General features: G+C 33.3%; 3 protein-coding genes and 1 pseudogene across 4 annotated transcripts; all 4 read right to left on the reverse strand.

The window, feature by feature from the left end:
- Positions 1–9287: 9287 nt before the first annotated feature.
- Positions 9288–12228, reverse strand: LOC112740578 (uncharacterized). Its single transcript, XM_072216116.1, has 10 exons — positions 12027–12228; positions 11888–11938; positions 11694–11792; positions 11545–11604; positions 11254–11391; positions 11114–11164; positions 10929–11027; positions 10792–10851; positions 10571–10692; positions 9288–10448 (listed from the first exon to the last, which is right to left on the reverse strand). Exons 1-10 carry the CDS (start codon positions 12093–12095, stop codon positions 9869–9871), a joined length of 1329 nt encoding a protein of 442 aa, XP_072072217.1. The 5' UTR covers positions 12096–12228; the 3' UTR covers positions 9288–9868.
- Positions 12229–12731: 503 nt separating this feature from the next.
- LOC112743933 (uncharacterized) lies at positions 12732–17580 on the reverse strand. Of its 2 annotated transcripts, none has more exons than XM_025793382.3 (7): positions 17444–17580; positions 16334–16574; positions 16193–16243; positions 16004–16102; positions 15339–15398; positions 15060–15181; positions 12732–14259 (listed from the first exon to the last, which is right to left on the reverse strand). In XM_025793382.3, the coding sequence occupies exons 2-7, from the start codon at positions 16439–16441 to the stop codon at positions 13227–13229; spliced, it is 1473 nt and encodes a 490-aa protein (XP_025649167.1). In that variant the 5' UTR covers positions 16442–16574; positions 17444–17580; the 3' UTR covers positions 12732–13226. The 2 variants fall into 2 exon arrangements, with proteins under 2 accessions (XP_025649167.1, XP_025649166.1); XM_025793381.3 differs by having other exon boundaries at positions 12732–14319.
- On the reverse strand, positions 17248–19903 carry LOC112743932 (pentatricopeptide repeat-containing protein At3g16610-like). Its single transcript, XM_072214808.1, has one exon. The coding sequence runs from the start codon at positions 19901–19903 to the stop codon at positions 17456–17458; it is 2448 nt and encodes an 815-aa protein (XP_072070909.1). The 3' UTR covers positions 17248–17455.
- Positions 19904–23764: 3861 nt separating this feature from the next.
- On the reverse strand, positions 23765–26478 carry LOC112743103 (uncharacterized; annotated as a pseudogene).
- Between the last annotated feature and the right edge of the window lie 235 nt (positions 26479–26713).

A 26713-nucleotide genomic window follows, 5' to 3' on the forward strand; every position in this document is an offset into this window, starting at 1 on the left:
TGGATGTCAAATGTGCTTTTCTTAATGGCTTTATAGATAGAGAAGTGTTTGTGGCACAACCCCGCAGTTTTGAAGATAAATAATTTTCAAATCATGTTTTCAAACTTTCAAAGGCCTTTTATGGCCTTAGGCAAGCTCCAAGAGCTTGGTATGAAAGGCTTAGTGCCTTCTTATTGGAAAATCACTTTCAAAGGGGTACCACCGATACTACTTTATTTATTAAAGTATCTAATGATGACATTCTTCTTGTTCAAGTTTATGTGGATGATATACTGTTTGGATCGGCCAATGAATCCTTGTGTGAAGAGTTTGGAAAACTCATAACTAGTGAGTTTGAAATGAGTTTAATAGGAGAACTAACTTTCTTCCTTGGTCTTCAAATCAAACAAACTCCTAGTGGCACTTTTATTCACCAAGGAAAGTATGCTAAAGAATTAATCAAGAAATATGGCCTAGAAAATTCCAAACCTATGGAAACTCCAATGCATCCAAATACTAAACTTGAAAAAGATGAAAACGGTAAAGATGTGGATGAAACACGGTATAGAGGAATGATTGGCTCACTCATGTATCTTACCTCCTCTAGACCGGACATTGTTCAAAGTGTGGGTGTATGTTCAAGATTTCAATCTCATCCAAAAGAATCCCATCTTTCAGCCGTAAAAAGAATCATTAGATACATTAAGGGAACAAGTGATTATGGCTTATGGTATCCTAGATCTAATGACTTTTGTGCAGTAGGATTTTGTGATGCAGATTATGCGGGAGACCGGGTAGATAGAAGGAGCACCTCCAAAATGTGTTGCATCCTTGGAAGCTCACTTAACATGTGGTCAAGGAAGAAACAAGCCACAGTTGCTCTATCCACAGCTGAAGCTGAATATATATCTGCCTCTGCATGTTGTTCTCAATTAATTTGGTTAAAAACCTAGTTAGAGGATTACAAATTAAAGATCAATAGTATACCTTTGTTTTGTGATAATATGAGTGCTATTAACATCTCTAAAAATTCTGTTCTGCACTGAAGAACTAAGCACATTGAAATTAAATATCATTTTATTAGAGAACATGTGCAAAAGGGTACTATTGATATTCAATTTGTGAAATCCGAAGATCAACGTGCGGATATTTTCACTAAACCTTTGTGTGAGGATAGATTCTGTTCATTAAGGAACAGCCTGGGAATGATAGATTTAAATTCTGTTGATAATTTGTAATTTTTGATGAATCTATTGGTTTTGTCTCGTAGGAAACCAGGAGACAAAAGTGAGGACGTGATGAATTGGCATTGATACAGGGGAGACTAATTCAGATATTAATAATCATGGGCCCCACCTAATCCTTTTTTACCTCAGTCACAACCCTGGCCCGTTTTGAGTTCCTCAGTTATTAATCAATTTTTTTTGGGAAGTTGTCATATCAAATCTTGTAGGAAGGAGTTGTTGTCAAATCAAATCTTTTCCCTTCCCTCATCCCTTGATTCTAGGAGCTAACCTTTCAGTTTTTAATTTTAAATTCTTTCCTTGTTGATAACTGCGCATAACCCTCTCTCTCCACTCAACTTAATGGTCATTAACCACCTAATCTTCTCTCTCTACTCAGCATTTAATGCTTCCATAACCTCCCACCTCTCTCCACTCTTCGGCCCCTCCTCATCGTCCCTCTCCCTTCTTCATCTTTCATAACATGAAAAAGAAGGTTGCTCCAAGAAAAAGTAGCCGAACCCATACACCAAAAAAATCCTCCATTCTCAACCCCTCAAATACACACACATACATTCATATACACTCCACATCTTCTTCATCCCCCTCACCTTCCTCTAAACAAATAGACACCATGAGAAGAAAGGTGACAGCAAAGAAAACTTCATCCAGAAGAAAGCTGGGAAAAGAAACAGATCCAATTAAAGAAGAAGAGGAGGAATCTCAGTCGTCCTTACCACACTCACCTCCAAAGAAATCTACTCCTCATGCTTCCGGAAGAAGTTCACAGCACACAAAAGGTTACGCTCTACGTGACACCAAGGAACCACCAAATTTGGAATCCCTTGATTTCAAAAACAAATACAACAAAGGTCACTCACATTTTGACCCAGCTAGATTCAATTCCTGTGCCTCTTACGAGTTTCATAAAGAAGTTCTGAAGAAACGTCACTTGTGTGCATCTCACATAGTGAACTTGGAATCTCTTTCTGCTAAAGGCATTAATATTGCTTCCCTCTTTGAAAATCTGAAATGGACTCCACTGTTCAATATTCAGAAACCGGTGTACCCAACTTTGGTTCGTGAATTCTATGCGAACATGAGGCTCATTGATGGTGTAATTCATTCTTATGTCAAACGGGTTCATATGTCTCTAAACAGAGAAACAATCAGTACTGCCCTTGGATATGTTGATGAAGGCGTAGCTGCTTACATGACTGAAAAATGGGACTCGCAAGTAGGGGTTACTTACCAAATTGCTGTGAATCAAACTTGCGAGAACTTCTCTGCTTTGGATGGAACTATTCTGACCCACAAGGCACTTGGCTCTGAGCGAGCACTCATTCACAGAATCATCACTCACATTCTGATGCCTCAAAGTGGTTCTTACCACAGAGTAACCGTTTTTGATACTTTAGTGCTTTTTGCTATTATTACTTCATCCCTTATTTCTTTTGCATATCTCATGGTGAGGCATATGTGGGATTGTGTTAGAAGTAACAAAAAGGCTAATCTTCCCTATGGCATCTTTCTTACATCTATTTTTGAATATTTTAATGTTGATCTAACTAATGAAAATGTAGAGAATAAAGTTTCCACAATAAAGGGAGGATGAGTTTCGGGCTCTAAGAAAAGCAAAGGGAAACGTTCTGTGCCAACTACATATTCTGATAGTGATCTAGAAAGTCGCCCTATCGAGCCAGCAAAGGTTGAGAATCCATTAAAGAGGTCCTCACTGAGTTCTCCAACATGTCAAAATTAATGGTGCAATCTTACAAGGCTACTCGAAAACAGGCATATGAGAATGAAAAGGCGTGGATCAAATGCGAAGAGAGAGTGAATCTAACGATTCAGAATCTTGAAGAGGAAATGGGGGCTGCCGATGCGGATGATGCATCCGGTTCTGAGTACAATTTGTCTGATGATTGATCTATTGGTTTCTTGTTGAACTCTGGTTACTTTTTGTTATTTTGGTATTCTGTATGCTGTTGGATACTCTGGACCACTGTTATTTTTGTTAAACTCTTGGATATTCTGGTTCTGGTTAAATTGCATATCATTGACATTTGTTCTTGCAGGTTCCCCTTTGATGACAAAAGGAGGAGAAAATTAAGAAAATTGAAAAACAGGGACTGAAATCATTTTTAATTCATGATCACCCCTGTGCATAAACTCTATATTCTAATGTTTATGTTTTGATTGAAATGCTTGCTGCTGTATTATGTTTCATTGATTATGATTTGTCTTGGTTAAAATATTTGATGTATTTGGAACTTAGTTAGGTAATGATAATTCTCCTAGACTCTGATATGTTGGATATTTTTGGTGCTCTAATATGATTCTGCTTAGGTGAAAATATTTTTTTTTTTGCTGTAAACTGATAATTTATGCACAGATATGATGGCTGGAAAATGTTGTTCATTTAATCAAATTATTTGGCAGAAAATTGTTTGAAATTATAATTTGTGTTTTTGGTTGCTATGTACTCTGTACTCAAGCATTTTGTTTGTATTGAGCAAAAAATCATTTATATGATAACAAATAAGTTTTGTTTATCACTCTACCTCTGCTCATAAATCAAGCCATTCAACATTTCAAAATATCATATGTTGAATACATGGTGGCTTTAGGCTTGATAAAACATGTTACAGAAAATACTTCCCTTGATAAAATGACATATATTTAGGGGGAGCTATGTAACAGTTGAAAAGGGGGAGGAGTTCAAATCTTCAAAGGGAGTACTCTAAACTCTAAACATTTTCCATTTCAATTTTTAATAATGTTTGTCATCAAAGGGGGAGATTGATGTGTTTGAAAAACTCCAAATTAATTTGATGATGATCAAACATTATTAAATTCATTACTTACAACATTATTAATTTGATTTTAATTAATATTTACTAATTAATAATTTTGTTACTTGCAGATTTTATAATTGGGCCGAAAGAAAGAAAAATTAGCAAGCCCAATATGAAGTCTAAAGTGCAGCCTTGGAACAAAATGATTCAATTATTGTGGCTGAAACAATATTTTGTTAGTTGGGCCAGTATATTGTTGAAACAAGCCCATTTAAATCTTTGCTACTAAGACCAAAGCTTGGTCCGAAACCAATATTGGAAGAAAGCAAAGTCTCATGCTCTCAACGGATCCCACTTTTAATTTGTGATGGATTCCAAATTCAATTAACTTGAATTAACTTGCATTGGAAACATGAGAGAGAAAATTTGAAATTGATGTGATTGCTATTATTTCTTCACACGCTATTATGAAAAAGAAAAGTGGTTTTTAATTAAGTGTAATTGATTCTATTTCCTTCTTTATTTCATTTGGAAGCTATTTTGCTCTCTTCTCTCTCATCTCTCTTCTTGCTTTTGGTCACTTCACAGAGAAAAATAGAAGCTAAGGCAAGTTATCAGAGAGTAGAAGAAGCTAGTAACAAAGCCATTGTGATGATGGCATCAAGAAAAAGTAAATCTGAAGTATGGTGTGGTTGAGATCTTTGCCACTTATGGTAAGAAGTGGTGAGGAAGTCTCAAGCTCTCCATAACCAGAAATGGAGAAGATCCATTCAGTCAAAGGAAGAAGATCCCTTGCAGGGATGGCTCGTCTCTACCTTTGCTCAACCACTACAGGAGGTAGCTACTGTAGCTATATGGAGGATGAGGCAGAAGTTAGAGCAGGAGGAGCTGTCATCATCAAGAACTCATCAAGGGCCAGGAATCCTTCTTGGAGTGCAAGTCAAGATGGAAGGCTCGGATTGATGAAGCTTGGTGTAAAGGGAAGACACAGAGGTAATTGCATGTTGGGTTTTACATTCGGTTTCCTCTCCTCTCTCTCTCTCTGGTCGAACCGATTTTGGTTTGAAGAAGAAGAAGTTTAGCTTGGTTCAACAGTTTCAACCGTGGAGGCTTCCCCTTCTATAAATAAGGGTGAACAGCCAGGGCTTGAAGCAAGGAGTGAGAGTGCAAGGCACAGAGTTCTCATAGCTACCTAAGTTAACAGAAGTTCTTCTCCTTCAATGTTCTTCATTTTGTAATTTTTTTGTTTAGTTTTGTCTGTCTTGAGTCTCATGGAAAAAGGCAAACAGTGAGGTTTGTATGAAAAAGCCATAGAGCGGAAAAAGGCAGAGTATACAAAATTAAAATAAAAAGCCATAGATGTCCTAGAAGTCCTTTGTACATCTGTGTTGTGTTTCATGATTCTGTGGGAATCCCCTTGCAAGTTGGGTTAGCACTTAGCAGTTGAAACCTTGGTAGGTGACCAAGTCAAGTTCAGGGTTGGGGATAGATTTTGGACTTATCCCGGATAGGAAGGGTAGTTCCTAGGGAGAATTGGTGTATGTAATCATGATGATTATAGTGAAATTCTATCATTGTTGTGATGGAGACTGGATGTAGGCTGCATTGCACTTGGTAGCTGAACCAAGATACTTTGTGGTGTGATTCTCTCTCTCTTCTACTCCATTTCTGTTTCTGCTGCATAGGAGATAAAACTGAAAAATATCTCTTGCCTGGTTACGAGATAAAAAGAAAAAGTCTCGTGGCTAGGTACGAGACAAAAAGCAAAAAATCTCCAGAAGTTATTTTAAAGGCCAGCAAGTGTTATTAAGCGAAAAAGGGGCTAAGATTCAACCCCCTTCTCTTAGCCACTGATAAACCATCAATTACTAGGTTCAAACCTATGATGCACGGACACTGACACGGACACGGGACACGACACGGTACGGGACACGTCGACACGCGAATTTTATAATTTTATAAGATACGAGGACACGTATACATATAAAAGATAAAATATTTTTTAGATAAATTGTAATGATATTTTGATATTTTATTGGTATTAAAATATAAATTAAATTTTAATATCTTATTTTAATTATATCAAATATTTAAAATATTTTTTTCTTTTAATAAATAATAGTATATACTACATATAAATTTATTTCAAAAATATATGTTAAGAATAAGACTGGACACGCTGACACGTGATGGTCCGGAGAAGAATTTTTTTATTTTCCATTAAGACATGGTTAGACAGAACAGACACGTATGTCAAACAAATATTAGTAAGTATCGTATTCAAAATATGTTTGACACGCAGACACAATAACTCAGCAAAATGTCCGTACTTTATAAGCTCAAACTAAGAAAGTAAAAAAATAGTTAGCCCATATTGCAACATCATAATACAACAGAAAAAAAATTTCCCAATAGCATCACATATTGCGTTAACAACTTTAATAATTTGTGTATTTTTCAATTAAAACAAACTTCTAATTTATATATTTTTTATTTTGGGTTCAACTAGGCCAGACCGAATAACCCAAATAACCTTGGCCATAACCTAATTGAATAATTTAGTCATGAATCTTCAAGCTGGACCGGCCATGAACAAACCCTACCAAATTTTAGGAGAAATGATTGATAACATTACATAATTTCTTTCATAATGCTATCAAATAACATTTTCTATATAACACACACACTATATATATATATATATATATATATATATATATATATATATATATATATATATATATATATATATATATAGAGAGAGAGAGAGAGAGAGAGAGAGAGAGAGAGAGAGAGAGAGAGTTTTTGTAGTGTAGAAAAGTTTGTGGAATTGTGGTTAAGTCCTTACACTAATTAGAAGGTTCTATTGAATTGCTGGCTTATTAGGAACTTCTTTAATCATCATTAGAATGAATGGATGAAGTAGTGGGACACAATGATACACAAAAAATAATATTTAGGAGTTACGGAAAAGAAAATTATTTAGCGAACGAATGAACAAATAGAAATATTTGAGGTCTTAAAAAAAATACTATAATTTAAAGTATAATGGAAAGAAGAATCATTATAATTTAAAGTTTAAATTAACGAGTCATATAATAAAATCACAAGAGTGGATGAGAATATTTGTATGAGTAAACGATCGATAAAATATTTTCGAATTAGTAAATGCTAATAGATGTATCATCCAAATTTATTAATGATAAAAATTAAATATCTTTAATAAATTTTAAAATAAATACGATAAAAATAGCAAAAAAAAGTATCATTTATTTTACAAATAATAAATGATTTTTATATTTGACAAACTAGTTATGATTTTGATTTAAAATTTTGTAAAAATATATGAATAATTATTTAAAAAATACATGCAAAAAAAGAATAAATTCGATCTCCAGATTTTCTTTTTATTTTTTAAAACTATTTTTGGTGATTTAAAAACTACAAAATATATCTAATTGTAAAATCACAAACTTTTAAAGATAAAAATGTTATCTTTTAATCCTAATTGTCAAAAATTATATCAAAATTTGACCTTTGAATTTTTTTCGAAAATATATATTAAACTGTTGGGTGCTTTTATTGAATTTTAAAATATTTTAGAAATAATATTTTTGTTGTGAACAAATTTAAATAATACTTTTATCAGTAATTTAATAAATTAAAGACATTTTTAATAGTTTGAATCTAATAATATATAATCTGGTGGTTTTGTTAATAAAACCATAAAAATCATCTACTATATATAAAAGCAAGTGATTTACCGCAATAAAGATTGTTGAGGTGAAAACTGAAAATAGAGCTATTAGCAAGATTTTCACATGGATTTTAATAAAAATAAAATAAAATAAAAACAATAAATAAAAACAAGTATAATTTAAAGTGTGAAAATTTCTAGTGGAGAAATAGCTCGTATATATTAAACATGTGTATGATGAGGTCGCCACTATAACCATAATAATAAGATTGCAAGTCAACTTTAATTTAAGTCCTCATTCTTTTAATTTTTATTTTATTCTTTTACTTTGATCGATCTTATTAGATGTACTTTTTGAACATATCCAAGAGGAGATGCCACAATTATAATAAGTGCCTTGTGTTACAATATCCAATATCGTTTCAATTTAGGAGGACAAACTAGAAGATAAATGAGAAGCCATAATTTTTAAAAATGAAGATTTGCATCAAATATATTCTTAACTATTAAATTTATGTCTATTTTGTTTGGATTCAAGATTCTTCTTATAAAATTATTGCTAAATTTATTTTAAATTAGTAGTAAATTTTTTAAAAATTAGTCGCTATGAATATATTTGATACAAATTAAAAATTTTTGAGACAAAATTAAAATAAAATAAAATTTAAGAATATTTTAAAAACTTTTAATAAATTTCAAGGACAAAAAATATATTTTATTCTAACAAATAATCATAGTCAGTTTTATTAATAGTTAATAGTTTAATACAACTATTTATACCAATAGTAATCTCAAAAAAGAAAAGTAAAGTTAATACAAGTGACTTTACAAATACAAATGATTAGACATAAGGATTACTTTAAAGTTTAAACGATAACAAGAATAAAAATAACGTTGAGTATTTGGAACATTCACTTCAATGAAAATTCTTCATGGCCATAAATCTGCCCCCCCCCCCCCCTCTCTCTATTTCTTCCTAACACTTTCCCTCTTATGTGCAATTTATTTGAATCATGTCCAAAAAACATAAGAGACATCTGTTTTTATAAGTAATGATTAAAAGAAAAACTTCTAATAGTCAACAGAAAAGTATTAAATATAAAGAAAATATAATGCATTTAAAAATTTATAACTACAAAAGTATTCAAGACATTTTGTATATAGTACCTGCAAGAATTATAAAAATTTAAAAGAATGCGTTAAGAGGATATGTAATATTAGCATTAGCATATAAAACCATTATGTCAGCTAAATCTTAGTTCAGATTCGGAATATACGTGACAATTCTAAATTTATATATTCATTTATAATAGTCAAAACATGATTGGAAACTGGAGCTACAAATGAAGTTTTTCCTTAACTTGTGTAATTTTGTTATTAACTAATCATTACACATTATTTGCTTTAAAAAAAATTAATAAAAAGAAACCATCAACAACATGCCAAGGAAAACATGGCATGAAGAACCATATGAATGATACTCCAACCAAAGGAAAAAAAAACATATGAATGATATATAGTATACTATTTAAATACCTTGAATATAATTTTGTTCATATCCTAACTACAATTTAGTCAGAACTAAAATAAATGAAGTCCATTCAATACTCTACAATATCAATGTTTAAATTTACATTACTATCTACTCGATTTCTGTGAGGTCGGACATAGCAACATGAACATATAACCCTATTTATTTAAATAGGCAACTAACCCTTACAATATCTCTTACTCATCTAAAAAGGAGATATCAATAATCTTCCTAACAAAAAGAAGCACAAACCCACCATCAAAAGTAAAATTACTCTAAAGATGATTATTGATTCTATATCTACACTTATAAATACCCTGATATCCTCAGATATTTTTCGAACTCTAATCTACATAAAACCAGCTTAAAATCCTTACTAACTTAAGTATCCACAAGTACCACCTGCACCTTTACTTACAAAGAACTCGAACAACTTCAACTCACCAGAAAAGATGTTGGATACACCCCAAAAAAGAGTTTTGACCTGACATTTAGGCCCAAAATACAATTTCAGAGAACCCATAAAAAATTCCATAGGGTGAGAATAGCAAGAGACTAATCAGAAAATATACATGACAATATCAAATACATTATACCGAGTTTTTTCATCATATATATGCAGACATTCCAAATTACTCCCTCAATTGAGAAGCAACAATACTTGCCGTTCATTGCCTTCGCCGGCAGCAGCACTAGAAGGATTTCTCTGACTCTCAATCTCCGAAACATTCGAATCATTCAATGCGCAGCCACAACCTTGAGAAAATAAAAGATCAGCCGTTCTGATTTTGCGTCCACATTGGCTATCCTCAACAGTTTTTTCGATGCTGCTATAAGATGGCAAGTGAGGTAAGGCTTCATGATCAGGTGTTTGAGCATACTCAGTTTCTTGTGTATTGACATCAATTTCATCATCAAACTGCCTATTGTCACAGTCCGGACAAGATATTTTCTCCAAATCAATATTCTCTTCGTCATGACTTGCGCAACACTCAATCTCAAGACCCTGCTCAGTACCTCTGCCATTTCCCTCCACCATAGCTTCCGCGCCAACATTATCAACTTCTTTTTCTTTGCATGATATTTCTCCATCCATATCTACAAAAGTACTCTCAAAGTTCTCTTCATCTTCAAGAGTACTCTGCATAGTCTTTAATTGATTAGTAAACAACATTTGTATCAACTCAGTAGTGGAATCAAGGGCTTGTAGTTGTGTTTCGCTGCACAAAAGTGAAAAATCTAGAACCTCAATAGAATATTATACAAATAATATTTTCAAATTCCAGATGCACTTTGATCATAATAATAATAATAAAAAAAGCTAATAATAATGAACTCTTACTGAAGCATAAGTCTTTCGTTGACTCCTCTTAACCTCTGCCTCTCAGAATCAAGATCTCTCATTGTCTCACCTTTCTCAAGCTCAAGAACAGAAGCTTTATTCCATACTTCTTCTCGCACTGCCTAGTTAAAATCCAGCACCAAATTTGTTTATAGTCAAATAATTAACATTTTAATGTAATGTAATCTTTGCATTCAATGACATTAACTTCTGATATCTACCTTTTCGCTCTCAAGCTCTTCCCTTAATATTCTTGCTTCATCTTCAAGTTCTTCTATTTTCTGTTCCATAAATTAGCTATATGTGCAGCTTCAGCTAAATATTAACAAAATAAGGTAATGTAAAATTATCTGATTACCTTCATTCCATTTTCTATGGTTAGTTTCTCTTCATGTATTTGCGTTTCCAACTGGCGAACCCTATTATTCGAAGCATCTAATATTTGTTTAGTATGATCCTGCAATCGAAAGAGACAAATGTTGTTACAAACTACATAATTTGTGACCTGTCTTAGAGATTAGCAACTGAAAATCAGAACCATACCAGCTTGGACCTCAAGGTTTCGACGAGCAAACAGTTTTCTCTGTCCAATTCCTACAATATATAAAAGGAAAAACCTGTAAGCTCCAGATTGTAAATATGATTATTAGTTTTGTATTAACTTAGCATTAAAACTTTCAAACCTGAAGCTTTATAGTTGCTTCTTGTAGTTCTTTTTCTCTTGTTACGGCATCATTAGAAAGTTGTCTTATTTCCACTTGTAGCCCCAACAACAAAGTAGCAGTTGAAAGCAGCTGATCGCTCAGTTGCTTTCCGTTCGCCTGCCAAGGACATTCGAATAGAGAAACATAACAAAGGAGGAAGAATATAACATAGAAAAATAAAGAAAGAGAATCAATTAGAAAGTTGAAGTGGCAACATATTATCAATGAATTCCTTTGCAAATCTCACTAGAAGCAAATAAATAACATTACCTTTTCACTCTCAAGTTCTCTCCTTAGTCTTCTTGTTTCTTGTTCAAGTTCTTCTACTTTCTGCTCCACAAATTAGCGATTATAAAAAATAATACAACAAATCAGCTTGCATCAATTAAAAAAATAAAACAAAATATCAGATTGATTGCCTTTGTTCCATTTGCAGCGGTCAGCTTCGTCTTGCTTAACTCGGCTTCCAACTGGCGAACCTTATCATCAGAGAGAGCTAACTGTTGCCTAACATTTCCCTGCAACAGAAAGGAAGGAATGAAGGGACAAATCTCCTTACACGGAGCGTAAGCTGTGGCCTGTGTTATGCTAACAACCAAAAGCAGAACCATACCAGCATGGACTCCAAGGTATTGATCTGCTGAGATCTTTCATTAACTAACCTCTGCAATATATAAGAATGGGAACAACTTGTTAGCTTCTCATACTAGAGAGAAAAGGTTCATACTACTCTAGAATAAAAACTTTCAAACCTGAAGCCAATCTATTCGATTTTGTAGGGCTGCTCCTTGAGCCCTGCAACTACTATGATCATTTCCCATGGCAGGCTTTGTATTTGATCCACAAATTTGCTGCAATTCTTCTAACTGATCAAGGTGAAATTTTTCAATGGACTCTTTAGACTCATGCTAGTTCCATGAATCATACATTATGCATGAGATTTTAGCTTACAAAACAATGCAAACAAGAATTATCTTTAAATTATACATTTGTTTTGGAATCCATCCAATGGTATAGATAGTAGTTAAGGTTAGCATATGCTTTTCTTTTATATTAAGATTACAAAATAATATATGCGAAGAAGAATACGTAAAGGTTAATAGCACATTCTCTGTCTTTCTAAAAGGAAAGGTCATGAACCAGGACCAGATACATTACGAAGTGGTAATAAACTAATAATTAATAACTGCCTGTGCCATTCTTTGCCATGGGTGTGAAGGTTTTCAATCAAATTCCTTCGTCAACATTGCCTCAGCTTCCGTAGCAAGGCTTCTCCACCGGAAGGCTGCTGCCATGACACCTCTGACGGCTGCAGAACACTATTGGGAGCCGTGCTGTTCGGATCCAATTATCATTGGTGTTGCACTTATACAATTAGTTTTTATGTTTATTGGAAAAAGTTTATTAGGTTGATTAAGTTGGCCATCTCACTAGGCTAGGACATTGCTCAAGGACGCTTACAATGATTTTTACTTGATTATCTACTAATATAAGCTCTACAAGTAGCCATGTTTATTGTTACATACTTACATGTATGCCTCATTCAGCATATTACTTGCTTTGATAGAACATTCCTGACAAGGTCATGCAAAGTGATGAAGATCTATATGAATGACAATAACATTCAGTAAAGTGTCTTACATATAATATAATTACAGAGGGAGAGAGAAGAGACTAATCACTTATGTACATGAGATCTCTGAAGTATATACCCACGTATGTATATATGTAGGTATGTATATACATATACACAATCCCCAACTTTAAAAGAGGTCCAGTTTTCTTCTGTTGATTCATCACCTCCGTACATAGCATCCATCCTGGTTATGATTCTTCTCACCATGGGAATTACCCTGGGTTTCCATAAGATATTGATCTAACTTCTGCATTGACTCGATCATTGTTGCCACAAATATTAGTAGTATCATATGCAGAAACTCCAAACTGCTCCCTCAAATCAGATGCAAAAATTCTTGCTGTTCTTTCTGTCCGGCTGCAGCAGCTTCAGGAGTTAAAAGATCAGCTGTTCTAACTGCTTCTTCAGCTTTGTTATCCTTGGTTGTTTTATCAGTTTCTATAGGAGAACATGGTAGCAATAAATGTAAAACTTTGTGATCAGGTATTTGAGCATGCTCCTCAGTTTCTTGTGCATTTATACCCTCATCAAACTGTCTAGTGTCCATATCCAGTGGGCCACTTTCGTTCAAATCAATATTCTGTTCACTACGATCTCTACAACTCTCAGTTTTGAGAACTGGCTCGGTACTTCCGGCATCTCCTTTTATCATGGATGTTTCTGTGCCAACGTCACTATTAGAACCAAAGCCACCTCTAACATCATGGTCATGATCTGCACAGTTGAACTCATGTGTATTTTGGCGTTGTTCTCCTCTTACATCAGAATCATTCTTACTAGTGACACGTCCTTCATTGATTGAACTTTGAATTTGGTCTTCTTCATGTGTATTTTGGCATTCTTCACTTCTAATATCAGAATGACTCTTCTCAGTGCTACTTGCTTCGTTGGTTGAAGTTTTAACTTGATCTGTTTCATGTGTCTTTTGGGATTCTTCACTTCTAATATCAGAGTGATGCTTCTCAGTGACACTATCTTCGTTGGTTGAAGTTTGAACTTGATCTGTTTCATGTGCATTTCGGCATTCTTCACTTGTAATATCAGAAGGATGCTTCTCAGTGACACTTGCTTCATTGGCTGAAGTTTGAACTTGATCCACCTCTTTCATATTTCGGTGTTCTTCACACTTTTTATCAGGGTCATGTTTCTCAAAGACACTTGCTTCATTGCTTGAAACTTGAATTTGATCTCTGTCATCGTGCTTCTGCACAGTAGTAGCCATTCTTGCCTTAACATCATTGTTACTATGTTCCTCAGTAAGCTGTTTTTCTCTGCCTGAGGCTCCACTGACGACTCCATTCTCTTCGTCTTCAAGAGTTCTTTGCATAGACTTTAATTGCTCCTGCTGCCTAGCAAACAGTATTTGTATCACCTCACATGTTGAATGAAATGCCCGAAGTTGTGTTTCCCTACATAACATCGTTGAACAGTAGTGGTCTAAAATTCTAATATCACAATGAAGTAAGATGCAGGTGAAGAAGTTGCATCATGAAGCGGAGGTGTAAATCAGCATGTAAAGTGACTATTATACAGAAGCAATTTATGAATACTGCATTCAGAAATTTTCATTGAAATAACAGAGTAAGAGTAGAGTGTATATATAAAAGAAATGTTTAGTAGTGCATATTCTAATCAAGACAACATAGTTAACATCCAGAAACCTGCATTGTTGTTTAGGCTAAGATCATACCTCTCAAATTAGTAGTCAAGAACTATAGAAATAGAACCTTATAATTTTGTGGTCAATTATTGATAGAGGAAGGGTGTATAAATAGAACAATTATTTTTAAGTAGCAATAACTCTGAAGTTTTCACTAAATAAGGCTCCCCAAACCCTACCCTTTTTTATGTCTATTTCTTTGTCCATTACATTTCATTTCCGTTTTTCAGAGTAGTTCAAGAAAATCCAATCAAAACCTATGAAAGTATACACTATTTATGATGATTCTAGTTAAAATTTCCTATTCTTATCAAATATTACTCATGACGCAAATTGTTAATGCAACGAAAAAGAAACAAAGACGCTGGAAGAAGTATTGCAACTTGAGTCTACATTGGAAAATAAGATGATCGTCTTTACTCATTCAACATAATTTTCAAATCATACGCATCCCATTATTATAATAAATAACAAGAAATAATGCCTTACTGAAGCTTTAGCCTTTCCCTGGCACCTCTTAACCTCCGCCTCTCTGAATCAAGATCTTGCATTGCAGCATTTATCTGAAGCTCAAGAACAGAAACTTTGGAGAGTGCTTCTTCACGAGCTGCCTAATAACAATGGCAATGAAATTTCTTAGATTCAAATAGAGAGGCTTCCTCTGCAGTCTCATTGAAATAAATCAATAATGTTACCAACATGCATGTGCGAAAAGCATACACAATTTAACTAAAATAAACTTTTCTATTAAAACATTCTGATACCTACCTTTTCACTCTCAAGGTCTTTCATTAATCTTCTTTTTTCCTGATCAAGTTCTCCAATTTTCTGCTCCATGAAATACCATGTATGTTCAGCTAAATATTAAACAAAACATGATAAAGGCAACATGATACTCACCATGAATAGGTTTAAGAGTGTGCCATAAAAAAACAACAAAAAGAAAAAGGTTTAATATATCTGGAGATGCCCATAGTTTCCCTCAAGTTTCATTTAGATCCATATAGTTTAAAAGTTTGTAATTAATTCCATATATTATACAATAAATTTTAATCAAGTCCCTATAACTTAAATGTTTTTAGTTAAGTCTCTATATTTGACAAACATTTTTTAACAGGTCTCTTTAGTATAAAACTTTTGAGATCAAGTCGCTGTATTGTACCAATGTTTTCAAGAGAAAAACAGGGATTTATCATCCAGTATAGGAGCTTCATTGCAAATTCGTTTAACCAAAGGGGCTTGATTTAAAAAACATGTCAACAGTATAGGAAATTGACTAGAAATGCTTAAAGTATAGAGACATGACTTGATTAATTATTCTTATATGATATAGAAACTTGATCCCAAACTTTTAAACTGTAAGGATGTAATTCATAATCGAGTACAACTATAGGTGTCTCTGGAGTAACCAAACAAAAGAGTTACCAGACTACCTTTACTCCGTGTGCAGTGGTCAGCCTCTCTTCATGTAATCGGTTTTCCAATTGGCGAACCTTACTATCAGAGACAATTAGCTTCTTCTTGGTATCCTCCTACAACAGGAAAGAACGAAGTGAAAAAAGTCTTTATAAAGTACATAAGTTGTGGATTTCTTATGTCAACAACCAAAATCTAAACCATACAAGATTTGACGTCAACATCTCGATGAGCAAACGCCTTTCTCTCTCAGACTCCTATAATATACCAAAGGGACAGACAGCTTGTAAGCTTCTTAAAATGTAGAGTACAATTTCTTATTCCTTTATTATTAAGAACTATCAAACCTGAAGCTTATTTATTGTTTCTTGTAGCTCTTTTTCTCTTTTAGCAGCAGCATCAGTGAGTCGTCTCCATTCCTCGTGTTCCCGAGAAACACTTGAACCGTTTCCCATGGCAGGTTTCTGTTCTGCGGTTACTCTGTCAACAACCCCTAGCTAGTTTCTTCTGTTTCGGATCCACAGTGTTCTTTATTGCTTTTAATAGTTAAGGTAATATTTTGCAATGGATTCTTTGTGATTTTAATTCCTGTACAATAAATCATAAATTAGGCACCACGCTGTAGCTTGCAAAATAACAAAAAGAATAAGTCATTTCTTTTAGAATCAACAGAATACAGAGAAAGATGTTATGAATCAGATATGCTTTTCTTTTAGATTAAACATTTTTTTAGAATCTATAGCATGCTGAATTAAAGATCACATATGCTTTTCTTCTAGGTGAAGATTACACACTAATAGAAACAAAGAAAGAATAAATTAAGACAGTTGTTGAAGGATTTCATATAAATTTCTTGACAAGACAAGAAAAACCATTTTTATTAGGTTTCTGAATTAATAAAAGATAGATTTGTTACAAAATTTGTTTTGAACTCTAAAACCATTCATCAATATTCAACAACCCAAACAGCACCAACAAAACAACATCGTTCAACAACTTGCTTAACTTCGTCTTGTCTTTTAAGAATAAGCCCATAACATTATAAAACAATGTAAAATTCTAATGACCCTGCAAAAGTTGATATATATATATATATATATATATATATATATATATATATATATATATATAGCTTCAAGCATAAGATGCAAACACTATAAATAGGATTTCAACACTGAATTTGGGATTCTCTCCCAAGTGATATTCTTCACTCCTTAGTTTCAGATAGGATGGGAGTGTCAATGAGAGGAACAAAATGCTATTTGTTGTTTAATAAAATTCTGTTGGAGTTTATTTTTACCATAATAAAATTTAAAAGTAACTTAACTAATGATCAGAGAGGAGTATTTTTTAAAAGTACCCATGGAGGACATTGTTAACTTCCACCATATTGCAGGTTTATTCACATCTACCTCGCCATATCTTAATTGAACCATAGCAACTAGCAAGTATAATACCTTTCCTTTATCTCACCAGAAATCCCCACAATTGCATATGCCATTCTTAAAATGATGGAATCGACTTGCATCTCTCACTATTATCTCCCTATTTGTTATGAGTGCCATAAACTTTATTGCAGAATGGCAGTCAACACAAATTCTCAGATTTTTTGTAACTAGAATGGGCTTGGAGGGGCTGATATTAAGAAGTCCAAATGCAATGGCTATTTTTTCACTATGATATAGGAGAATCTGTTCTTTCTCCTCTTCTTCAACATCATGGAGAACAAAATTAGAATCTGCACTGTATCCCAGCCTTTTCATTTGCACTAGCAGCTCCTGTAATTTTTTATTTATGGATGCTGATTGTGGATGAGATTGATCCCCGCCAATAAATCCATGGATTATGCCAGAGACCTCAACCCAACTGCATCCTGGGCTTTTCTTGTAACCTTGATGCTGTTGTATTGTTCTGATTTGTGCTGCATCATCCCATCTCCCAACAGAGCTATAGATGTTTGACATAAGAACAAAGTTTCCTGTACTTTCAGGTCCCAGCTTCTGGATCCTCTTTGACACTTCTTCCCCCATTTCAATATTTCTGTGGGTCCTACATGCAGCAAGCAATGAACTCCATACACGAACATCAGGCTCGAATGGCATCCTTTGAATAAAGATGTATGCTTCATCCAAATTTCCTGCTCGGGCGAGAAGGTCCACCATGCAAATATAATGTGCCATTCTTGGAGTGATGCTGAACTCTTGGTTCATGGCATTAAACCAATATTTCCCTTCCTTGACAAGCCCTGAATGGCTGCAGGCAGATAAAACAGCAACAAAGGTCACATCATCTGGCTTCAAGCCTGAAACCTGAGACTCATGGAATAAAGAAAGTGCCTCTGTGCATTGCCCGTGAATACCATAACCAATTATCATTGTATTCCATGAAACCACATCCCGTTTATGCATCCTATCAAAAACTTTCCTGCTGATATGAATCTTTCCACACTTTGAGTACATGTCAATAATGGCATTACAGATGGACGACTCTGACGTGAAGCCCCGAATGACTGAGTATCCATGGCAACAGGCCCCATGTTGTAGAGCAGCCAAATGTGAACAAGCTGGTAGAAGGGCCATCATGGTTGCCAAATCTGGTTCAAACCCAGACAACTGCATCTGGCGAAAAATAAGTAAAGCCTTCTCAGCATGGCCATTTTGCACACATCCTGACATGATACCACTATATGAAACTGTATCCTTTGAGGTCATTTCCTCAAGAAATCCGACTGCATCCTCCATCATCCCACACTTAGCATACATTGATATGAGTGAGTTTCCTACCGTTGTATCTAAGTCCATCCTTGATTTAATCATGTAACAATGTAAGCTTTGCCCTTTGTTCAAATTAGTAAGCTTAGCACAAGCTCGAAGTATGCTTGCAAGAGTAACTGGTGTAGGGTTTAACTCATAAACATGTACCATCTCATCAAAAAGGGCCAATGCATTTGTCATGAAATCACAAGCAACATATCCTCCAATCATAGCAGTCCAACATATCTCATTCTTTTGCTTCATCCGATCAAAAATCTTCCTGGCATAAGATAAATGATGGCATTTAGCATACATATCCAAAAGACCAGTTCCAACAACAACACTGTCACTGAACATTTTCCTTAAAGAGTAACCATGGATTGCCTTTCCCTGGCTTAATGCATTAGCTTGTCCAACTGTGGGTAGAACTGCTACAATAGTTGAAGAATTGGGAACTATTCCTGCTTGTTGCATTTGTACAAGTAACTCCATAGTTTCATTGTGAAGTGTATGCAGTGAAAACCCAGCAATGATGGCATTCCATGCCACAATATCCCTGCTGGACATACAATTAAATAAGGTTTGTGCTTGAAACAAATCTCCACATTTGGCATACATGTCAACCAAGGCTGTGCAAACATAAACGTCCATTTCGAGACCAAGTTGCTCGGCATGCTTGTGGATTTCTTGCCCAACTTGTATATCTTGCAGAGCCGAACAAGCTTTGAGAATAAAAGGGAAAGTGAATTTATTGGGTGTCACCCCAAGTTGCAACATCTTATAGTACAAATCTATGGCTTGTTGAAAGGGTCCATTCCAGGCATAAGCTCTGATCATCATGTTCCAACAAACAACACTTGGGTTTGGAATTTTCTCAAACACTTGGCGGGCAAGTTCGACTTCATTACATTTAACATAGAGATGAGTAAGCTTGTCAAGGATAATGGAGAAATCTTTGATATTAGAATTGTTCTTAATGATATGTTGATGTATAATCTTCCCTTGAGAAAGAGATTTGGATTGGATGCAGGATTCAAGTAGGGCCACGTACCAATGATTTGACTCAAACTCATCTCTCAACTGGAATCTATTAAAACATAATCCAGGAATTACCTTTTTAAAACCTGGAATCTTCAACTTGTCCCCTACTTTTAATAGAAACATGCTTGCCTTAAGAGATTCACCATTATACAAAGAAACCACAAAGAGGAGTGGGGAAGGAGAGGAAGATTAAACAGACATAGACAAAAATAAGGTTATTTATTTATTTATTTTGGTTCTTAGCTGGGGTGTTTGCGGTGCGGTTTGAATCGGTTTTGAGTCAAAAACTCATCTGATCCGACCACTAATTTTACTTCTGGTGCGGTTTAGATTGGATGCTATTTTTAAAAAAAATCCGATCCGGATCCAATTTCAAGCAGTTTGAATTGGGTTGGATTTGTAGTTTTATAAATTAAAAAAATTAAATATATATAATAAGTCTCAACATCAAATTTTAAATAATCAACAATAACATAACAAATCACAACAATATCTTAAAAAGTCAACAATAACATAACAATAGAAATAAAATTATAAATTAGTTAAAATAAATAAATAAATAATATTTTGAACATAAAATATTTATTAAATAATAATACATAAATAATATAAAATATATAAAAAATTGAACATGTTATAAGTATAATTATAAATATAATAATAAAATAATAATATTATAGTACATTGTGCGGTTTGAATTGAATTGGATCCATTATGAAAATTAGATTCGAAATCCGATCCGATTCAACGATTTGCAAAAATAGAATCAAATCAAATCCGAATTAGTGCGGTTTTAATCAATTTTCAATTTAAATTAGATTAGATAAGCAATTTAATTTAAATCAGTTTGAATTTAAACACCCTCATTTTTAGTACAACACATTTGGAAAGTGTTTGGTTGAGTTTTGACTTTTTGACAGCCGACGCAATTAGATCCTGTTGAAGTCAGGTTACAAAACTTTTCTAGAAAACAACGATCACAAAAACAAAAAGAGTAAAAATAAGAAAAGAGAATCTATTCATTTATAATTTATAATATGTAAAAGATTATAACAAATTATCAGGAAAACTTTTTACATTTTTTTTGACAAAAGTCATTTACGAGAAGGTAAAGGAATAGTGTGTCCAAATAGGAGATTTTTTTCTAATATAAATTATGTAAAATATTTATTTTTTAAAATTTATTTTTGAGCTTTATTTATTGAAATGTATTTTTTTGTATTTGAACAAGTTTATCGCTTTGCAGTTCGCCTTACTACTGGCGATCGCCTTATATTAAATTGAGTTTGAAAAGTTAACAATAGTAAGTATTATTATTGTCTCCAAAATACATAAGAGTATAGGAATAAGTCATATTTTATTTTTAGAAAATAGTTATTTTTTAATTTATAATTAAAATTTTTTTTGTTAAATATGGTTTATTACGATGTATTTATGTATTTTTTGGAGACGATGATACGTATTTTATTGATTTTTTTATATAATACAACAAAAAATTATAGTTCAATAATTAAAAAATCTATAGCCAATGAGTTATAACTCAAATGGCATAGTCTCTCCATACTCAATTAAGAGGTTGCGGGTTCGAGTTTCCTATTTTTGGTAAAAAAAAAATAATTAAAGAATCTATAAGAAATATAACTTGAATTAACTAATTTTAAATTTTTACCAAAATTGTGTGAGAGACAAAAAAAAATTTATAAGAAAAATAAAAATTTACATAAAATAACCATAATTCTCCTTATCAAAAAATAATTATTTTTGCCCTCACTATTATAGTTTTTTGGATTTGATGGCAACTATTATCATCGTCTAAAAAAATACATAGGTACACCGAAATAAGCTATATTTAACAAAGATTTTTTTAATTATAAATTAAAAAAAAACTATTTTCCAAAAGTAAAATACGACTTATTCTTGTGTACTCTATGGATCAGAATAATTAATTGAACGATTATTTAAAAGATTTTTCAAAAATATAAAATTAATTTAAGATTCAAATATCTAATTTAAAAATATTTTTTGTTTATCAATTCTTTAGAGGATCTTAAATGTAGACCAAAATCCCTCTAAAAATATACAGCAAAAAAAAAACAAATATCAGATTTTGTAAAACTAATCTTTTAAACTACCTATCATCACTGTTGATTATATCAACATTGTTTATAAACAATCTAATGTATCTTTAAGTCACCAAAAAAAATCTGATTAATTATGGTGTTCTAGATAATTAAAACACTTTTCAGTTTTTTATCTTTCTTTTTAAATATAATATCTTCCTTTTAAGTTTTTTTTTTTATTTTTTTATATATCTTTCTCTAACCACTCCTACATGATCAGTTTTGGTCAAATATTTTTAAGATAAAATTATAAAATTTAAAATTCAAGTAAAGATATCATTATGACTTGTTCTTAATTAATTTAAATCAAATTTCATCCTAATAAATTTGATATGATATGATTAAATTTAAATCAATCAGACATAATTAATAGGTAGTTCGCTTCCCTTAAAGGCTTAAATTATGTTCCACTCCTCTTTCTCTTCTTGAATATTTTAAGTCTTGGCTTTCAAACAAGTAAGTCATGCCTCTCAGTGACACTAGCTTCATTGCTTGAGGTTTCTACTTGATCTCTATTGCGCTTCTGTGTAGATGCAGTTGAGCCTGCCTTTGCAGTATTTTTGCTATGGTATCCTGCAACTTCTCTCTCTTCCAGGGGTTCCGCTGATAACTCCATCCATATCTACAGAAGTATTCTCGTAATTCTCTTCGTCTTTAAGAGTTCTCTGCATAGCCTTTAATTGCTCCTGTTACTTAGCAAAGAGTACTTGTATCTCCTCAGTAGTGGAATAAAATGCCCGTAGTTGTGTTTCCCTGCATGACATCAATGAGCTTCAGTGGTAAAATCAAAGCATAATGCGGGTGTAGATGTTGCCTCTTAAAGTTAAAGTGCCGATCAGCATTTAATACAAACAGTGCAACGATGCAGCATGTTAACCAACAGGGACTACTAAACAAAGCTGATTAACTTAGCATGAATGACATATCCAACAGATGAATACCAGGATCCACAATTTTTACTGCAATGACATTGTTGAGTAGTCCATTCTAATAAATAAAACAAAAACTATTCAGCCGCGGTCCTACTTTTATTTAGGCTCAATTGTTCTGCTAATTGCTTTCATATTCTTGAAGATGTTTATACATCCTTTATTCTTCAAATTTTCAGGATAGCCAAAATCCATTCAGAATCTATGATAGTAATGTTCACATAACCATAATATACACACTCGTAAATAATTCTAATTAAGAAGTCATAGAATTCCCGTTCCTATCTATTTTAATCACCAATTTAAGAAAAAAAATGTTATATGTAAACTGTAAAGCAAGCCAAAGAATTACAGTATTCAGGTAAAGTAGCCCATGCTAGGATATCCTCTAATATTCTTTTATACATACAGATTCATCTTTACATAATTTTCAAACTACAGTTGTCCAGTGATCATATTAAACAGAAACTTGTTCCTTACCGAAGCATAAGTCTTTCCCTGGCACCTCTTAACCTCCTCCTCTCAAAATCTAGATCCCGTATTGCGGCATTTATCTCAAGCTCAAGAATAGAAACTTTAGCCCATGCTTCTTCTCAAGCTGCCTGCTAACAACAGCAACAAATATTTTCAGTTTCACATAAAGAAACTTCACCACCAAAAGAAAAGAAGTAAGAGCTAAAAAAAATAAATAACAGATAGAATAGAATAAGGGGGGTATTGAATTAGAAAGCTAAAGCAACTTATTAATTAGAATTTATCAGTCTAGCAACATATAAATAAGATACTGTCATACTCTGAAGTCACATAGAAATAAGTCATTAACAGTAACAGCAATCGGTGGAAAGCAGACATCATTTAGACAAACACCTTTATACAAAAACATTCTTGGAACATGAAATTCTGATATCTACCTTTTCACTCTCAAGCTCTTTGCTTAATCTTCTTGTTTCCTCTTCAAGTTCTTCTATTTTCTGCTCCATGAATTTACATTTTCGTTCAGCAAAATAGTAAACAAATCCAAAATATGAAAAGGGGACATAATACACACACAAAACCATATGATTACCTTTGTTTGATTTGCAGTGGTCAGCTTCTCCTCATGCAATTCAGTTTCAAACTGGCGAACTTTATTATCAGACACAACCATCTTTTGCCTAGTATCCTCCTGCAACAAAATGGAAGGAAGGCACAAACCTATTTATGAAATACACAAGTTGTCGCCCATTGTAGGCTAAACATAAGCAGAATCATATCAGTTTGGACCTCAAGGTTTCAACTAGCAAACACCTTTCTCTCTCTCTGACTCCTACAACATACAGAAAGAATGACAGCTTATAAGCTTCAAAAGTAAAGGGAGTACAGTTTCTTACTACTTTAGCGACAAAACCTTCAAACCTGAAGCTTATTTATTGTTTCATGTAGTTCTCTTTCTCTTCTTAAGGCAGCATCAGTGTGTCGTCTTAATTCCTCTTGAGCCTCAGACTATCAGTTGTGGCCTTTTCCCGCTCATATTTTCGCTGAGTCCGCTCGTCATCTAATTGTTCCTTGAGTTCAGCTATATTTACTTTCTGACTGGAGGAGCAAGTGAGAGGGACTCAATTATCAAACATACAGCTAGTGTAACCAGGGTGGGGGCAAAAGGTTTAATACTTAGCATGGTACCAAAAGGTCCATCCTCCTCCAACAGTCAATACTAAAATTCATCCCCAGGATGTTACACACAAGAATATAGACACATGTACATAAGCACTAAATCATTCCACATTGCCAATTCTCATTGCAATATAAAAATCAGTCAATCAAGGATCAGTTCAAGCTCAAACTACATAAAAATGAACAACTTCACTCCTATGACACTTGCATCAACCATTGAGGACTAAAGTAGTGAAGAACTCAACAATCAAGAATTAAATAGCTCAGAATTATATAGATCATACCTGCTTATTATAGCATTTGCTTCAGCACATGACTGCATAGAAGCACTCAGCCTTTCATTGAGGTCTTCGATGGCATATTTCTGTTCAGCAGTTACTCTATTAACATCACCTAGTTCCTTGTATTTTAGATCTACACTTTGTTGTAATTCTTTTAATTGATCAAGGTAACATTTTGCAACAGACTTCTTGGCTGATTGTAATTCCTATAAAATGGATTGTGGATTAGGTAAGACATTGTAGACCATATATTGATATAACAAAGAACAACTTGAGATTGAACATTTTATTTTAAAATCTGCATGCAGAGTTTTAGGAGAGAACATAAATTGAAAATACATCAGCTACATACACTTTCATGACGATCAGCAGCAACACGGTTGTCATTACGCAAAGTATCAATTAATACCACCTGATTCTCCAACTGCTTCCTCAGCTCCTGCCAAGAATAAGATAGGATACAATTAACATGAGGAAAAAGAAGGGAAAGAAAGGAGGAGTTTACAGTGCTTAGGATATTGCATCCTTTTAAATTAACGTACTGTGTTTGATCTTTGAAGGCTTCGAAAATCATCAAGAGAAATGGGACCTTCGGGGGCACCAATGCCTAAGCCTTTCAATCTCTTGCTTTCAGAGGCACAACCCTCTATATATTCAAGATAAGAAAAAGTAAGACAGAAATTTTAAAAGCACCACAAACTCAAATAAAACAAGGATTTGAGTTACACACAAGAATATAGACACATGTACATAAGCACTAAAGTAGCACACCAACAGAACTCTTGGCTTAACTTTGATATCCAGATTTCCGTTGCTTATTTATTTTTGTAGCTTGTATTCCCCTGATTTGACTATACTCTCATTAGCAATAAAGCACCGTCAAATGGATAGTATAATGGAAAATCTCTAAAGCTTCTACTGAAATCAATTTCACAAAGACCTGAAGTTTTAATGTATATCCGAGTATTCAACTTGACTGTATGTACCATGGTCTGTGCAGGAAGAAATTTTTGGCCCAGTTCTTCTTGTGATGGAGGTAGGTCTGTTTGTCACTCTCACCCTTGTTATAGTGAGAAAATAACAAAAATTCAATTCTTGTAAAAGTTTCCCTGATTCAAAGCAATTGACCTCCTAACTTATTATTGATGTTCAAATTGTGGATAATTGTTTCTAATCCAAATTTTGAACAACTTCACTCCTATGACACTTGCATCAACATTAAACACTAAAGAATCAAGAATTAAATAGCTCAGAATTATTATATAGATCATACCTACTTATTATAGCATTTGCTTCAGCATATGACTGCATAGAAGCACTCAGCCTTTCATTGAGGTCTTCGATGGCATGTTTCTGTTGAGCAGTTACTCTATTAACATCGCCTAGTTCCTTGCGTTTTATATCTACATTTTGTTGTAATTCTTTTAATTGATCGAGTAACATTTTCGATTAGCAGCTGCATTATCTGGCATGGGGGAGGACAAAAGCACCTCTCGATATGTAAAATCTGTATAAAAAGATACGAAATATTTTTTGAGGGAACCAGAAAACCTGAAATCCCATTTATTAAAGAAAAATTGATAACTGGAAAGCATTCATACCGTGCTGAGGAGGAGCAGCAAACGATATAATATCACCATTGACAGCAGGACCATTCTTTTTTATAGAATCAACCATTTAATCAAATCAAATCAAAATAAATAGGAGTAATCAATAGTTACAGAAAAAGAACAATTAAATGAAGAAAAGGTGCCAATCCTAATTAAAAGAACAATTAGACGAAAGATTTATGTTTTCCAAACAAATTCTTATTTTCTGATTTTTTTTATATATCTTTCTCTAACAGATTCTTATGTGATCAGTTTGGTCAAATCTTTTCAAGATAAAATTATAAAATTTAAAATTCAACTAAAGATATCATTATAGACTTGATTCTAATTAATTTAAATC

This window comes from Arachis hypogaea, chromosome 14 (genome assembly GCF_003086295.3).
Source record: "Arachis hypogaea cultivar Tifrunner chromosome 14, arahy.Tifrunner.gnm2.J5K5, whole genome shotgun sequence".
NCBI classification, from domain to species: domain Eukaryota; kingdom Viridiplantae; phylum Streptophyta; class Magnoliopsida; order Fabales; family Fabaceae; genus Arachis; species Arachis hypogaea.